We start from the raw sequence: 16,580 nt of genomic DNA, 5'->3' as shown, positions 1-16,580 counted from the left end.
GTACACTGCAGTTGTCGCAGCTTGGTTGGCGTCGAGGGTCTAGGCTTACAAGTCTTTTGGTGAAGGTGTGTTCCACTGCTCTGTCCCTTACTGGACAACGCAGGAAAGCTCCAACAAAAATAGTGGGGCTTCAAACATCCTGAAGTATCTTCTGACATGATACATCCCACAGTATCTTCTGTCATGGGTGAAGAGAAACTGTCTGGGTGGGGCTGGATGTTCCAGACCTCCACCCATACCGAGACCAAGTAAAGGAGGATGACCTGCACTGTGCCACTTACTGTCAGATAGTCTTCAGCAGCTGAATCAGACAGGTTGTGATCTAATCACACTGGTACATCACCTTCTTGTGGTTTTGTGCTTTTTACTTATCAGTCAAGAAAATGGAAGAGAGAAAAATGGCCTCAGCTTTGAAAGACTCCCAAGGAGTCTATGTATTGATTAAAAGTAACCTGCCTCTGCTGGTCAGATCCACCAATTCACACACATAGGAAGAGCAAACATAGTAGTGTACAACAAAAGGTTTTGGAAAATCACTCTTCCTGAGGTGTTTGCCAGCCCTAGCCCACTGACTCTAATTCCATGCACCTAAGAGGCCACCTTCCTCCTCCTCTTCCTCCTCCTCCAACACTGACTGACTGGTTACGGTAAAGAAGTTCCAAGCACACAGAGGCAAATTATCTGCACAGCTACTTCACTGTCTTAAATCTTTGCATATTTAAGAACACTTAGGCTTGACCTAAAGCTTTTAAAGGAAGTGGGCATGAGAAAAGACATATACAAATCAATAGGTAAAGAAAGGAAAAGCAATCTTTATTGATAACATTGTCCTACTGTCCTCTGAGCCTTATTATCTTTTAGCCACTGTGCAACACCAGGGCTGTTGCAGAAATCTGCAACATTTCATACTGGAGCTTCCCACATCCTACTTCTGTTGTTGAATGCTATGTGGCACACCTACTAGAGTTCACATGCATAATGGTCTTCAACTGAAATGGCCTAGGTGTCACCAGAAGTAAAAGTACCAGCCTCGAAGCTTTGTAATGCCTTAGGACTAACCTCCTGGAATGTTTGCCATTTAATGAACTGTGGGCTTGGTATAGGAAATCAGATATTTGGTGTGCTTTGATTCACATAATCACTAATATTTCATGTACAATCATATTCTGATGGTGATTCCCTCAAGTAATCTCTTGTCTGGTACAAATCATTACCTGCATGATTGAAAAATGAGTGTTACCTATTTCTTAGTACTCCTGTAAGTGCAATAGATCTGTGCTCATTTTAGCAGGCAATTTAAAACGAGCCTGTGACTTAGTGCAGAGTAATTAAAAATTCCCTGACCCTTTAAATTAGATTACATCTTGCTGAGTTTTTTTCTTAATGGGCACCCAGAACAATAAAAAGCATATTTACAGTTCCTGAAGATTACCAATTAAGTATTATTGCTAGCTATTATTACTAGTTATCAGTGATAATTATAACTGCCTTAGAAGACTCTTCTGGAGGTCATTTGTTTTCAGTCCCTTGCTCACAGCAGAGTCAAGTTCAAAGTCAGAGGAGATTGTTCAGGGTCATAGCCAGCTGAGATCAGCTGCTGTCTTCAGTGTCTGCTCAGTAATGTGGTTAATGCTCCTGAAGAATTAATGCTTCTATTAAGTGCTTAAAAAAATAATATGGCAAAGAGTGTGTTTTTTCCCCCCCTTATATCCTTATTCATGTACTGCATTATCATCACACAGGTTTTGTGATTAAGGCCTTTCTTAGCTTTGAAATTTGCAGGGCTTGTTTTTGTTTTCTTTTGTTAGGTTTGATTGTAATGGAGATGAGTTCAAACCTAAAAAGGTAGGTGAGACTGTCCAGGGTAAAGAATGCTGACAGTCAAGTCTCACAAACACACAGAAGCAGGTGAGTCATCCTTTGAATAGGCACTGGGAAGATTCATTGAGCAGCTAATTATTCTTTTACAGCAACTTGTGGCAATATTTCTGGGTCTCATTGATTCCCACTATGGTTTTATTTATAGAGAAGTTGATTAGATAAACCAAGGCACTCCAGAACAGTTCCTTGTGTGGACATGATTCTCTAATTGAAGTTATAAATTGCCAGGATAGTTAATGAATTTTTGTTGGGGCTGTTCTATAGGACATGCTGTGTAAATCTGCTGTAATGCATTCCATGGCAATTATTCTGGGCAATGAGGGCTACAAAATGTTTCTAAAAGTAGGTTTTAGTGTTACTATTTAAAAGTGAAGCTACTGTAAGCACCTCTAAGGGTAGAGGCATGTGTGCTGTAGGTCTGAGCAGAAAATCAGATAAGACCTTCTAAATTTACATGGGAAATGTCTGCGTTTTGAGTTACTATTGTTCCAAAGACAATTATATGCAGAAAGTGACTATTTGGTGGAAAAAAAAAACTTACTTTCATGAAGTAGGGAGAAAGCAATTGCATAATACTTGTTAGTTGTATCATCATTTCCCTTTTTATTGTTTGGATCCTTTGTACATGAAGTTTGGCTCTGGCCAGCCTGATCTAGGGTAGGGTATCCCTGCCCACGGCAGGGGGGTTGGAACTAGATGATCTTTCCAACACTGACTGATTCTATAATTCTAAAGTATTGGAATTACCTATGATATTAAACAGCCTGTCTCAAATATTCCCTGGAACTCTGTTCCATGGGCTACATCGTGGTGTTAGCCTGGGATATGATTCAGCCTGATCCAGCCAGACATCTGCACATGAGAAAAACCTGTCGTGACATTGGCACGTTGTTGTCTTCTCACTCTAAGTTGTGCTGGGGGAAGCATAGGCTGGATGTCAGGAGGAAGTTCTTCCCAGAGAGTGACTGGCATTGGAATGGGCTGCCCAGAGAGGTGGTGGAGTCGTTGTCCCTGGAGGTGTTGAAGCTAAGCCTGGAGGAGGCACTTAGTGCCATGGTCTAGTTGATTGGCTAGGGCTGGGTGCTAGGTTGGAGTGGATGATCTTGGAGGTCTCTTCCAACCTGGTTGATTCTGTGATTCTAACCAAGTGCAGAGCTGGCACTAAAATTAAAAGGTATTCCCACTGAGAGGGATGATCTCTCTGGGCTGAAGAGTGTGGGTGATGGACCAGATGTAGACTACACTGCTGCCTGGACACCTCCACTCTTTGGTGGATTAGTGTATTTTCATCTCCTAAACTATTCCTGCTGACCCAGTCCACAAACAAGGCATTGGCTGAAAATTACTACTAATAAATCAGTAAGTCTTAAATAATGCTCACTCTAATGGCAGACAGGGAGCACTTGTGTTGACAGTTCTTGTTCCTTACTTAATTTATAATTACAATAAGGACCCCTAGAGAGAAACTCTTTCTTACAACTTCTATTTAAAACACAAAAAAGGCTTTATAAAACTTGTCATTGTAAGCTTAGTGATTCCATTAGAAGTCCATGTTTCTGGTGACAGAAAACTGGCCTTGCCACTGTCTATTTTAAACTATGAGTGGTTGAGAGTAAATAGGTATTGTAATCTACAGGTGTTTGCAGAGCACAGTACAGTTAGGACAGCAGTTTTAGGTATTAGGACCAGTTAATGTCCTCTGAAATCAATGGCAGGTTCAGTAACTGCTGGAATAATTGGGTGTGTTTATATCAGATCATATTCCACCACTTCTTGTAAAGATCACACTGTCATTACTGCAGCATTTCCATCTCTTTAGGTCTGTTTGAAGTCATCAAAACCTACCTTTGCTTAAAATTTGCCTTTCAGCACTTTCAAAACACTACCAAATCTCACTTATCAACAGAGAAGAAATGCTGAGAAGTTGTTGGGGGGTTGGTTGGTTTGTTTTTAAATCACCCTTTATCAAATGTGGGGGAAAAAAAAAAGGAATCAAATAGCCCATGTCAGGCAATCTCTTTTGGAGCAATGTAGGAAGTTTCATACCTGTTCCTTTGAAGAAAGGAGAATTCTGCATAAATGTGAAGATGTGGTTGTTTTATGGCAGCTCCTCAGCCATAACGGCTTTTATAACTGTTGGAAGAATTTAAATGCAATTAGTCCTTAATGTGTCCACTTTTTGTCTTAGAGTAAAAGAAAGTGATTTTTTTTTTCCTTAAAGAGGCTTAATAAATTAAAAATAACAATAAAAAAATAAATCCAATGATCCAGCTCTGGAAACTTTTAGATTAGAAATAAAAAATATCCACTGCTTTTAATAAATGCATTGACTGAATCCACTGCTTTTAATAAATGCCTTGGACTGATTCTCAAACTAATGAAGCATTCTTCAATTGTAAACATTTCCACTACAATATCTGCAAGGGTTCAACAATGAATTCAAGTAGGTTTGGAAGGAAATATTTAGGTATTTTCTTAGGACAAAACCAGTAAATGGCTCTGTTGATAGCCTGCAGGGGTCGTTTCGTTTTCTTTTGATTGATTCTGCGCTCTCTTCCCAAAGATGCTGAAGCTGGCCAGGATTATTGTTCAGTAATTCAGCAGGGTTGAAGAACAGTCAATCAAGGCCTCTTTTAAAAAAATCAGAGTGCTGATTTGGAAACTTCATCCTTCCCCTACATACTATGCAATAAACTGATTGCATGTCCGTTGGACAGAAAGAAAGAGGAGAGGGGAATGCACAGAAGTGCATTTTTTCCCCCCTGGGATTACTACACCCCCAAGCTTTACAGATGATTAGATTTTAAGCCACCTTTGTGGATGGATCATGTCTGCTTTCTAAAGACTTCCTTGAGTAACTGCAGCTAAACTTGCGTGTTGTGGGTGCGATGTACACATCAAAATGTTGGTATCTTATTTTCCATAGTGCCTTACACTTGATTTATCTATTGATGGTTACAACAAAGGTAGCTGTGAATTAAGTGACTTCCTGTACATTACAGCAAATTAAACCCAAAGTAATAATTGAAGAGATTATTTGGCTGATATGCTGCTTTCAACTAACCCAAGATGATGAAGGAGGCAAACTGAGATGAAGAATGTGAAGCAATACTGTACTGTCAGTGGCCATGTCTAGTACAACAGTGAGTATGGCTCTTCTTATCTGTTAAAATTGGTGGATCTGGCAAAAAAAAGAGGTGAAACAAAGGCTCTCTAAAATCCTACTCCACAACCTGTCGGTGTTCCCTAGAGCACTGTTGGCAGTTTCTGACCCTGCACTAGAAATCACTCTGCAAAGAGACAATTTCTACTCAGCATTGGGGTCAGTGCAGCAGCTTTGCTTTGAAACTTTGAGGCTGAAATCCTAGTTAACAAAAACTGGGTTTGGTATGAATCTTGCCAGATAAATAAACTACCCCAGATGTCATCTTCTACTTAGAGTGCTGAGTTTCGGTCAAACCCAGTGTCCAAACGAGTCCATGGTACCACACAGGCAATATTTGATCAATATTTTCTTTCAGTCCAGTAATTCTGGAAAACACCTCCTTGTTCAAGTGAAAAATTTGCAGTGCTTGGAAGTATTAATGTACAGAAAGTGCAAATTAACTTGTTATTATAATCAGTTACTTAGACAAGGTGATTGCCCTACACTAAGAGCCTGATTAGTAATTAAAAAAATCAGATTTGGGTAGAACTAAATTGAGAAATGTTTTGCTAGTGTGTCCAAAATAATATGCACATATACACTCTGAAGACATTATTTTACTATCCTAAAGAGCTAAAGGTCTTAATGGCCTCCCAACACTACAACTCTCTCTAAAGTTGACCTCAAGTAGTAATGTACAGCCTAGTTACACATGTTTATACCCTACTGACATAGGTGAGCGTTGTGTACCTACTCCAGCCAAGCACTTAGCATTGTAATGACTTTGATCCCATGACTGTAAATTTGCTGAGAGAACTTCTCAGTTATTACAAGAGGGCAAAGTCAGGTCCAAAATGCTTTTGTGTTGTCATAAAAAACCACCACAACAACAAAACCAGAAAAAAAAACAACCCTGCTAGCATTTTCTTTCACAATCTCTTAAGCTATATATTTACTCTATTAAAATGTCATAATAAATACATAAACCAAACGAAGCTACACTCATCCTGACACCATTTTAGTTCCAAAAAAACCCCTCCTAGATCTGTCAAGGTGAAGAAAACAATAAAACAGAAGAATGCCCATTTGCTCTTCTTTTTCACTGTGGTCTCTTGCATTCGTTATGGTTAAAAAGAATAATTATCTTAATCTGAAATTGGCTACAAAAAGAAAGAGAACAAAACCATGGAGAACAAAGCAGAAAATACCGTCTGAGGATCGTGATTGCATCTTGCACTTGGGTGCATGGTCTGTCTCTAAACTCTGACTCATCTGCCACCAGCAGGCTTTAAGGTGATAATCACCCACACAGAGCTATTTGCACATCATGTCTATCCTATCCTGTAGCTAATTATACCCTTTATAACAAACTGCTTAGCATAATTAGTGGAGTTCTGCTCTACAGGAAAAAAAAAAAAAGCTAGAAGCTCTAGTTTAAAAGGTTCAGCTTTTTGAAGGCATACATGTAGAGATCAGTAACTTCCAGTATTTGGGAACAGCGATGAAGATGTCGAGGCATTGGTCTATGTAAAAGTGTGCAATCGTCATTTCAGCAAGTAAAAGATTGTAGGTTTTAGACTATTTACACCTTGTATGTCATCATTGCTTAAAATGGGTTTTGGGACTCATTAATTGCTAACACTTCCACCAGTATTTTTCCAGACATGGCTGAAAAATGCTGCAAGGGCCAACACTGGAATCAAGAATGCTGGAAATGATCAGAGAACCTGACAGACAACAGCAGGTACAAATGACCTTAATGGGAAAGCTCTGATTTGTTTTATTTAAAACAAGATTATATATATATATATATATATTTTTTTTTTTCTTCTAGATGATCAGAAAGGATGTTTACTTAATGACCACTCCTCCTTTATGCTCAGTCTTTAATGATGAGCTGCTTGAATACAAGATGCTTTCAGGTGGAAAAGGAGTAGAGAATGACACATATATGTGCACACAGGCAAGTGTTTTTTTCTTTGCTTGCTTTCACTGCAGTCTTAAGTGTCAAGTGAACATCACTTGCAATGGCATCTTCTTTGTACGCTGGCAGTTTAGCTTTCATGCCCCCCCACCCCCCACCTCATCTTCCCTATGCCCTAGGAAAAGCTTGACTCGCACAAAAGCCAGTACCCCCTCCTGTTAGTGTTTGCTGACAGGCAAAATAAAATCCAAACTCCATCTCCTGAGAGTAACTTCCTGTCCCCAGATAGGGGAAAAAACTCTGCTGATGTGAACAGAAACATTGTATTAGCATAGACAAAAGAAGAAATCATGCAGAATCCATTAAAGCAGTGACAACTAATTAATCTTGTTTGGTTTTATGTGTTAATTGTACTTCTGTTAAACTCTCCTAGAGACCAGGAGAAATTTATGGGTTCTATCCTTGTTTAACGATAATTCTGCCATTTCTATCTTACAGAAGAGATGCTCAGAACGTTGTGCAAGTAGAGCTATTTCCCCCCTGAGCTATTTAAGAAAAAAAAAACCACACATGAAAAAGGAAAAAAAAAGCCAAGCAGAGTATCAGTATTCAGTTGTGCTTATGAAGAGATGCTCATACTTCATCCTTTCCAGGTAGGTAAAGAAATGTATTGAATTCTACCACGTATTATTACAAGACATTTACAGCAGATTAAAGCACAGACTTGCCGAAGCTCTTATATTCCCTGCGGAATGCTAAACAGAATCTTCTCCCTTTGCAGCAGATAAACTGTACTGATCACCCCAGTGTGAAATACAAAGAGGTCAACAATGCATCCTTTCAGGTCACCATTGTTTAATAGGTATTTGAGTTTCCCTATTAAGTTTTTAAAGGCCAACATCTGCTGATGCTCAGAAATGGTAGATGTGGTGACAAAGGCTGTATGGAGTGTGAAGTGAAAACACAACCATATAGTCCATGCAACACAGTACTCTAAGAATCTATAGCACAACCAAACTCCAAAGAGCTATTTTCCCATTCATCCTGTTTCTGTTCTTGAATATTCCCGAGAACAGTGGCATAAACCTTTTATTTAGTTGATGTTTTTTGGGTTACAAAAAGGTTTTGAAAACAGAACGTTTGTGCAAACGCCCAAGAAGATATTACAGCAGGCAAACGATGTGATTAAGATTGAAGGCTTTCCTTTGCATTGTCATTGGTGCTGTTTCACTGTTCAAAGCTGCAAAACAGATGCCATGGCATTCAGCTTTTTACTGCTGCCCTTATTTGCAAGGCAGCTAGTTCTGATGGCATTTAACTTGCTGTCTAGAGCTTAACAAATCAGTGCCGCTCATGAGCTTAAGTAAACCGAGCTGATTTATAAATCGACAGACCTGATGCCGCATCATAAGAAGCAGAACAGTTTTACTCAAATTATTAGCAGCTTTTCAGTTGGATACCAGATATGGCAAATTGCATTTTCCTACTGTGCTATTCTATCGTGGAGATAGTTGCACATCACACGAGTTGTCTGAAGACCCTGCAAAGCCGAGGTCGTGGGTTGCAGCAGGATTCAATTTCTACCTCCCTGCTTTATTTGTCATCAGTTAATGTGCCATGACTGCGTGCACTTCTCAGATACAGACCCCTTTTAAGATTCACAGCTGAGCTACTGTGCACTTGTTCTCTGCAAGTGCTTCAATGAATCGTCAGTTTCATTGATATAGGAGTTCTTTACAGAACCGAGATATGGTTTTGCTGAAGTGTAATATTTGGGTTCTAAAACTGCACCCAGGAAAGCAGGTTTTTGTGAAGGAACCCAGTTGTGTTTACTTTGTGGAGTAAAGAGCAGTTCAAAGGCCGCTGGAGTAGACTCCAGCAGGCACACTGTGTTTGCTAAGCTCCTTCACCAAATGCAAGCTCTTCCACTTGCTCTTCAGATCTGCACATGCACACACGCGTGAAAACGAATGGTCCTATAGCTTTATCTTACGAGCAAACAGGCTTGCTTGTTTGTTTGTTCCCCAAAGATGCTCAACAAATATTTTCTGTGGAACAGTGTCTTAGCTCTCAGTACTACACTGAGTTTGCCAGCACTTGGCTTTCATCTGCTGATTAGCACTGATCAGAAAACCTGTGGCTGAGGGCAGATGTGCCGTGGCGAGTGACGTTCTCTCTGCCCGCGTAACGCGGTTACACAGCGATGCCACAGAGGAAGGTCACCACGCAGCTCCTGCACTACAGAGCACGTTTTCAGGGCAACATTTTCCCCAACAGAAAGGGATGGTGGGAAATTAGCTCCAAGAAGCTGAATGACAATGCAAAACAATACTAGTTGTATTACTTACTACCGATACTGGAAATACTGGGTATACCTGCAGAGAGAGAAGAAACAAAGTCGAGTTAGCTGGCTTCTGTCGCTGGCTGAGCTATTGCAGCTCAAACTCTGCAAACAATTTCCTCCTAATTTTCAGAACGTTCTATCAGCACCCCAGCAACTGCCAGTATGCACCCAGCCCTTTGAAAAATGCAGACTCTTTAGGTTTGTCAGTACGAGGCTGCAGGGACCACTAAAATGTATTGACAGATGGGTATTTCTGGGACCTACACCAGCTCTGTGAACTTCATGAGTTTGTTCAGCACAGCGTTGTATTTCAGCTCACCAGCCATTAGCTTTAATGCTCTAGATAAAAATATCACTCATGCATGTATTATGCAGAACTAGGAGAACACTTTAACCAAGGGATAGATGCATTGCTAACTGCTTTGGCCAGCTGCTTAAATCACTTGATGCCTTCTGTTGCATTAGCTGTACAGAACTATTTTTCTCCTCTTTCACCTGACAGTTATCTAAATGAAGCTATGGGGAAAAAATGTAATTGAGCCTAACAATCTAATGCATTAGATTGGTCATATTGACTAAGCCTCATATAGATTTTTTTCCTTCCTTTCCCCCTCCCCCCTCTTTTTTTCTTCCCTCCTCACCCCGCCTTTGCTCTCATTTAAATTTCTAAGCTGAATTAATGCAGGAAACCATTCCAGAGGCAGGTGAGATTTGCTAGAAGTGATGAGGCTTCTGGGGAGTAAAACTCCTCTGTTGGATTAGCAATGCAAGACCTCATGTTAGATGATGCAGTACCAACATGCAGTTTGCTGTCAGGTGTGTCTGGGAAGGTGTGAAGCACAACAATATGGCCATGAAATCTTTTCCTGGAATGCCATCTTCTTTAGATTAAATAGCATTGCTAATGGCACTATCGCTGTTCTCTTGGGTTCAAGTCACAAACTGCAGATCAGTGTTTAAATGCTGGATATTTGCAGCCTTTCAGTTAAATACAGTTTGCCTTTTGTAAGTTTTATTGACTTTTGATGGCAGGCAGGCATTTTACTGCAGAAATCTGTTTCTCCATTAAACATCTGCTAGACTTCTTTCAACATCTATCTTGAAGCTCTGTCTTACTCGGAGAGAGCACTGACCTCATTCTGCAATTAAGCAAACTGGAGCAAGGCAATGTCATGGGGATAAATGATATTCACTGTAAGCAAGGTTGCAGAGCCAAGTTGGGAACATTTCTAACTCGTGCCATGACTAAGACAATTCTGAGGTAATTGCATTTGCAGAATGGCCACCTTAAACAAATCTTTTGACTTTCACCACAGCAGCCCTGGGGTAGAACTCCAGCTCTCTGGTTTCACAGCCTATGGAACCTGTGAGCTGGCAGAACACTGGGCACTGCACTGGAGGCAGCACTTGCTGCTAACCAAGCCCCCCACACTTAGGTGTTCTGCTGAGCTCAACATTGCATTTTCCAGAATTTTAAAATCACAAGGTACTAAAAGCTAAATAAAAAGATCATCATTGAAGAACAGTGCTGTTAGAGTTCTAAAAGCAAAAAAAAAGTGTTTTTTTTTTTCTCAGGTAGGATAATGTATAGAATATTGGAATGGGCTGCCCAGGGAGATGGTGGAGTTGTTGTCCCTGGAGGTGTTCAAGGAAAGACAGGTTGAGGCACTTAGTGCCATGGTCTGGTTGATTGGCTGGGGCTGGGTGCTAGGTTGGACTGGATGATCTTTGAGATCTCTTCCAATCTGGTTGAGTCTATGATTCTATGACAAGAGAACTTATGTCTCTTTGTCTTTAATGTCCAAAAGGCAATCAAATTGAAAACAATTTCCCCTGAAGTTTCAGCAGCAGCCTTTTGCATTCCGGTAAGTCAATGTAGCTGTTTTAAATTAGCAGGATTAGTTTTCCTTTATAGACTGATGGAATCTGCACAAACATGAGGTAAAACACAGATACTGTGTTCTCACACTCACACTTGCACTGCAAAATGGTATTTGTATTTCCCCTGGGTATACGCCCCCGCCTCCAGCCTCCTGCTCTCCTACACACACATACAAATATCCTTTCCTTTCTCTCCTGAACAGATTGTAGCAAAGGAAGAGGTATTCTTGCAAGTCTGCTCTCCTCATTTTACTGTATTTCAAAATTTTCAATGAATTCATAGTGATAAGTGCTTCCTGGGCTAAGAATAATGAAAACACAACACCTGCTGGCCTGAAGGGCTGTGTGATTAACCTTGCAAAGTTGTCTTCAGGTTCTGTTTGAAAAGCTCTTTTGTTATTTCCATACAAGGTTTCTGGGTTGCTGTGATCTTCAGTAACCAGCTTGATTTTTGCAATACCAGGTGTGCTGTGTGTGGTGCCTAGCTTTGACAGTACACTGCTTTCTGCCCTTTCTGCTAAAGAGAGTGAGAATGGCACTTCTAAGTTTGTCTGGAAAAGAGCTGGTTCTACAGGGCTAAGCAGGTTCTATTAACACTCTGTGAAAACTGCACATATGATGGCAAAAATATTCTTAGTATGAGTGGTTTTGTGAGATCTGGAGGTACATATTGAGGCTAGCTCTTGAATTCAGCAGAGCTGTATTTGGTGCAAGTCCTTAGGTAACAAGGCACAGGCAGTATGATGCTGCCTCTCTGCCGCTGGGAATGTGGAGGATTACTGGCTTGACCACAAGGCTGCTCTGGTGCCAGGGACACAATGGGCTGTGGTGAGTTGTCCCACCACTGCTGGCCCTTTGGATGTAAACTGGTATGTTATGTAGCATGGATTGCTGCCAATCAGCCTTCTATTGAAATCTGTGAGTACTGTGCAGCAATGAAATGTGAACAGGTTAGAGAGAGATAAAGAATCAGGCCCGATCACCTCCCCAGTGCACAGCTCTATTCATCTAGACAGAGTAAATAAACTCAACTGATAGCATCTAAGTGTATTAAGTTGTTCAACCAAAGGAATATCCAATCAAAATTATTCTCCAGTTGAAGTCACTGGGATGGTTATTAATGGTAATAGATTTATAGTGAGGGAACAGCAAGTAAAGCAAAGTTTAGGGGTAGCTATTGCCCCTGAAACTGTGAACAATTTCAGCCTTGCAGAAGAAAGGCTCTAACACTGTTTACTATTTTTCACTTGACTTGAGTGCAGTGGTTTGGTAGACTTGATGTTCATTGGGAGTGCCTCTAAATACACATGCATTACTTGAGAGACAAAAATCTGGTGTTTTCCTTCTGTGCTGTCTCCTGCATCTGCCCTGTAATTTTCTTGTTTCCCCCTTTTGCAGAAATGGGTTGTTTTAGCTATTAGCTACCATGGAGCTGACTGCTGTGAATGAATCAAAAAAAGCCAATCAGATGCTGGCAAGGAAAGCAAGTTTCTGATTTCTTATGTAGTTTGTGTCAGTGTGACATCCACAACACAAAAGCAGAGCATCAGGCTTTCCGTGAGAAGAGCCAACCTGCCGCTTGCAATCTCAGAGCAGGTCATAGCCTGCAGTCCCTCTTATCAACTCCAGCCTCAATACCTGTGTGTGCTTCCTGCCAGCTGTACAATTAATACAGCCAGGCTGCACCTCTTCCTGGGCAGGGAGTACACGGGGGATGAAGGATGAATTATTCTGTTCCCTTGGTCTTGGCTACCATCTTTTCCTGGGCTTCTCTGCCTCATCTCCATCACAGGTTGAACATGCACCTGCCCTATGAGAGGGAGGCAGGGACAGGCTGCTGCTGCTATTGAAGCACTACAGCCAGCTTGCTTAAGTGCAGGGAAAGTGTCACTGAGAGCTCCGGTGAGGTAAATACAATCCAGAGACTCCTCCGTGTGAAGGCATGGCAGGATTCGATAGTAAATAATGCAGTGCAAGTTTGGAATCATATTAATTACTCATCAAAGCCATGCCAGTGCTTTTCTGACAGTAGAGGTTTCCTTGTAACTGCACTTTACACCACACACACTTGAACTCCTTAGCAGGAACAAAGGACAGAGCTCCCCCCAGCAAAGAGTCAGAGCAGGACCGTTAAAGCACACCAGATCTTCTGCTAAAACATCTGTGCTACAGCATCACCGCACCCCCTGTAATGAGTCCTTTTTCCCTTTGCAACTCCTCCCCTGAGGCATGATTGCAGTATCAGATACTCAGCATCGATTTCAGAGGCTCTGGATTCTCCAGTAATTTAAAGCCCTGAGAAGCCAGAGGAACCTAGCATCTTGCAATCCCTCCAAGCGAGTGATTGTTATGATCACAGGAGGAAACTTTTCCTGTATCACCAAACCTGCATTCAGCCAAGGGACCACGTGGAGTGAGAGACACAAGTCTGCTACTGTTGATTTTGCACTTGCTTGCTCTTTCTTAATTCCCCCCAAAAGCATTGCTCAGATAAAGCTTGTTATCTTTCACCTCTGCTTTCCCAAGCAGCATCACACAAATAAATGGGACAGAGAAAATACTTAGTTACTGGTTTATTTGGCATCACCTTTTAAATTTGGGCTTTCCCTCATGATGTTTTAGTGATCCCAACCCAGAACTTAAATCTCTCTGTCTAGGAAGCTCCTAGTGAGATCAAAGTATGTTTGTTGTTGTTTTCAATTGTAATTTACTGATAGATAACAGAAACATCAAAAAGCCTCAAACTCAGAATATATTTAGAACTTTGAGTATCTTCAGGCATCTCTCCATCCCATACTGCTGCTTAAGAACTAGAGCCCTCTTTCATTGCTCCTCCTCACTGCACATGGCAAAAATGGAGTGGTTTGAAACCAGTGATGGAGGAAACAACTCATTTCCCAGCAACCGATGCCACCATAACCAGCACAAATGACAAACTCAGCAGGGTCACACAAGGGCAGTAGAGTGCTGAAGGCTAAATTTTCAAGCCCCATTTTGATGAAAAGGTAGAGCACATGAGATTTGCAGTGCATAGCTATGTACCTGCAAAGCTTTGCTGGCCACTGCACTGTCTGCCCAGTTGGAGGGAAGTTGGTTTATCATTTGGAGATTTCCCTGACACTCCTGTGTTCCTGAATGCTCATGATCTAATACACTTTCCCCTCTCCCTCAAGTTTCCTAGCCTGACATAGCTTTTGTGTGACATCTTCCTATGGTTTAACATCTTCTGTGAGCTTCACAAGACAAACATAATCATAGAATCATAGAATCAACCAGGTTGGAAGAGACCTCCAAGATCATCCAGTTCAACCTATCACCCAGCCCTAATATGTAATATAAACCAGAGACATGAAGAAGCTTTGCTCTTTTCTAACCTGTGCTTGTATCCAGATCCTTTTTTTTTTTTCTCTATGAAAGATGCTATCAAAATCATCCAGAAAGCAACACTTTGCACAAGTATTCCATTCCTTCAAATCAAGGTCATGTGGGCTTACCCCCCCCACCTCGATCATGATACAGGTACTGGAAAGCTCTTTTCAGTGTGGGAGAATGGGGCCCTTAGACGCTGCCTACTTTATCAATCTGCTTTGACAGGAGAGTAGGATGTGTGATCTTGCCAGTTACAGCAACCTATTCCTGAATCCAGTCCTGCCATCACATTACCTCTTGGCCAGCTTCATTTACCCCAGTCCTTTGAGATGCCTTTTGTGCCAGGAAATGTTCATGGGGAAAACTACAAGCATGGATAAGGGAAATCAGTGCAACACATTGAATGTCATATTGTTTGCTGGAAACTGTTTCTGTGACAGCTGTGCTGCAGTGATGCTTCTTATGTCTTTTCCCATTTTGGGAGGATTGAGGCTGTGTCAGAGGGTGACCCACTGCAGGAGACATTCAGTAAACTGATTGAGACTACCTGCTTAACTGTTGACTGAAAAGAACCACCAATGTTCCCTATGTCCTGGTCAATCCTCTGTTTAATGTTGAACTATGAATTAAGGAAGTCATGTAACAGCTGGGAAGCGTATTTTGTTGAGCGCCAAGCACTTCTGCTAGAGGTTTCTGGTTGTGGAGGAACTCAAGAAAAATGAGCAGGCTTTGATGGATGGCAGCCTAGCAGAGTCTTAGACAGCTCTGTCTGATGGAGCAAAGAACATAAGTGCCAAAGATGATCTAAACAACAGGAGGAAGCAAAGGGCTAGCACTGTCAGACACATACGAGTGCTGAGGAGAAAAGCTATGGTGTAATACCAAGTACAGAGAAATTCAATAAGTTCACTTTGAGTGTCAAAACATATTGCAGAACAAACTATCCATAGAATGTGGCAGCACAGGGGAATAAATGCAATCACAAAATAGTCAATAAGATAGAGTGAAAATATAAAATAAATGCTGTGTGGGAGACAAACATGGAAATATTGTTAGTGCCAGGAAACAGCAGAGTGCTCAGTGGTGTTCACAAGCAAAGCATGGAGAAAAACACTGTGTTCTCCCCCCAAAAAAACTCCTGGTGACTTAAAATGAGAAGGATACAGAAAGCAGCTTTACATCAAGGTTTAAGCTTTGACAAGGATAATCTAGAATTGGTTTGTAATTCATGAGCCGGAGCTTGAAAAGATACTAATAAAATCTTACTGGCCACTTGTCCTGGACACCCCAGATTCCTCTCTTCTCCCTCTCTTTGGGAGAAGAAAGGTGTGAAAAAACTGCTTCCCCCCCAGCCCTGCAGGCTTGAAGGGGGGCAGCAAAGGGTACTTACTGCATGTGGGGTGACCTGTGCAGATGCCCGTGCTGAAATTGGGCTGGTGATTGGCTGTGTTTTCACACCTACAAATGGTAAGTGGACACTTTGTCTAGAGAAAGATAAATAGAGCAAGGGTTCCTGCCTTGGAGTGCTTCCCGTCTGTCTGGAGAGTGCCCTGCCACTATGAAGGACAAACTCCTGCCATGATTGGATTTTCTCTGCTTTTAGATGGCTCCTACCTTTGTAAGGCTCTCATGGTTTTATCCTGTCCCTGCTTTGGATGGCTCTCCCCACTTTGCACTCTTTTGTGCAAGCTGGCAGGCTTAATGAGTGTTGGGTCCTTAGAGAGCCAGATTGCAGCACCAGGACTGCCCTCTCTCAGACCCTGTCAGTAGCTAATTGCTGGCTGCCTCCCGGACTGGGGACCCTAGCAGTTTTTGGCTCTCCTCTGCTGTTGTGAGGGCAGCATCGTCCCACAGCCATCCCAACTGGGAAGAAGTGCTTGAGACATTTCTGAGTTTGGCAGCTCTGTGACTAGGACTTCTGTTCTGCAGACCTCTATTACTGGACATTGCCGGTACCATCACAGGCTGCTCCTGCAGGAGAATCCAGTAAGGGATCTTTGCCGAGTGCCTATCTCCCATCTGTGAGTAGTTTTCCT

At 41.7% G+C, this 16,580-nt stretch overlaps 1 protein-coding gene across 11 annotated transcripts in view; it reads right to left on the bottom strand.

Annotated features, from left to right (window-relative positions):
- NTNG1 (netrin G1) overlaps nucleotides 1–16,580 on the bottom strand; it is a 202,848-nt gene that overhangs the window by 49,488 nt on the left and 136,780 nt on the right. For all 11 annotated transcript variants that reach the window (XM_064147089.1, XM_064147080.1, XM_064147086.1 and 8 more), the window contains exon 5: nucleotides 9,299–9,325. In XM_064147089.1, the coding sequence (XP_064003159.1) occupies nucleotides 9,299–9,325 (27 nt within the window). The remainder of the gene's footprint in view (nucleotides 1–9,298; nucleotides 9,326–16,580) is intronic.

Source organism: Pogoniulus pusillus, chromosome 8 (assembly GCF_015220805.1).
Source record: "Pogoniulus pusillus isolate bPogPus1 chromosome 8, bPogPus1.pri, whole genome shotgun sequence".
Lineage (NCBI taxonomy): Eukaryota > Metazoa > Chordata > Aves > Piciformes > Lybiidae > Pogoniulus > Pogoniulus pusillus.
This window is presented reverse-complemented; position numbering and strand designations above follow the sequence as displayed.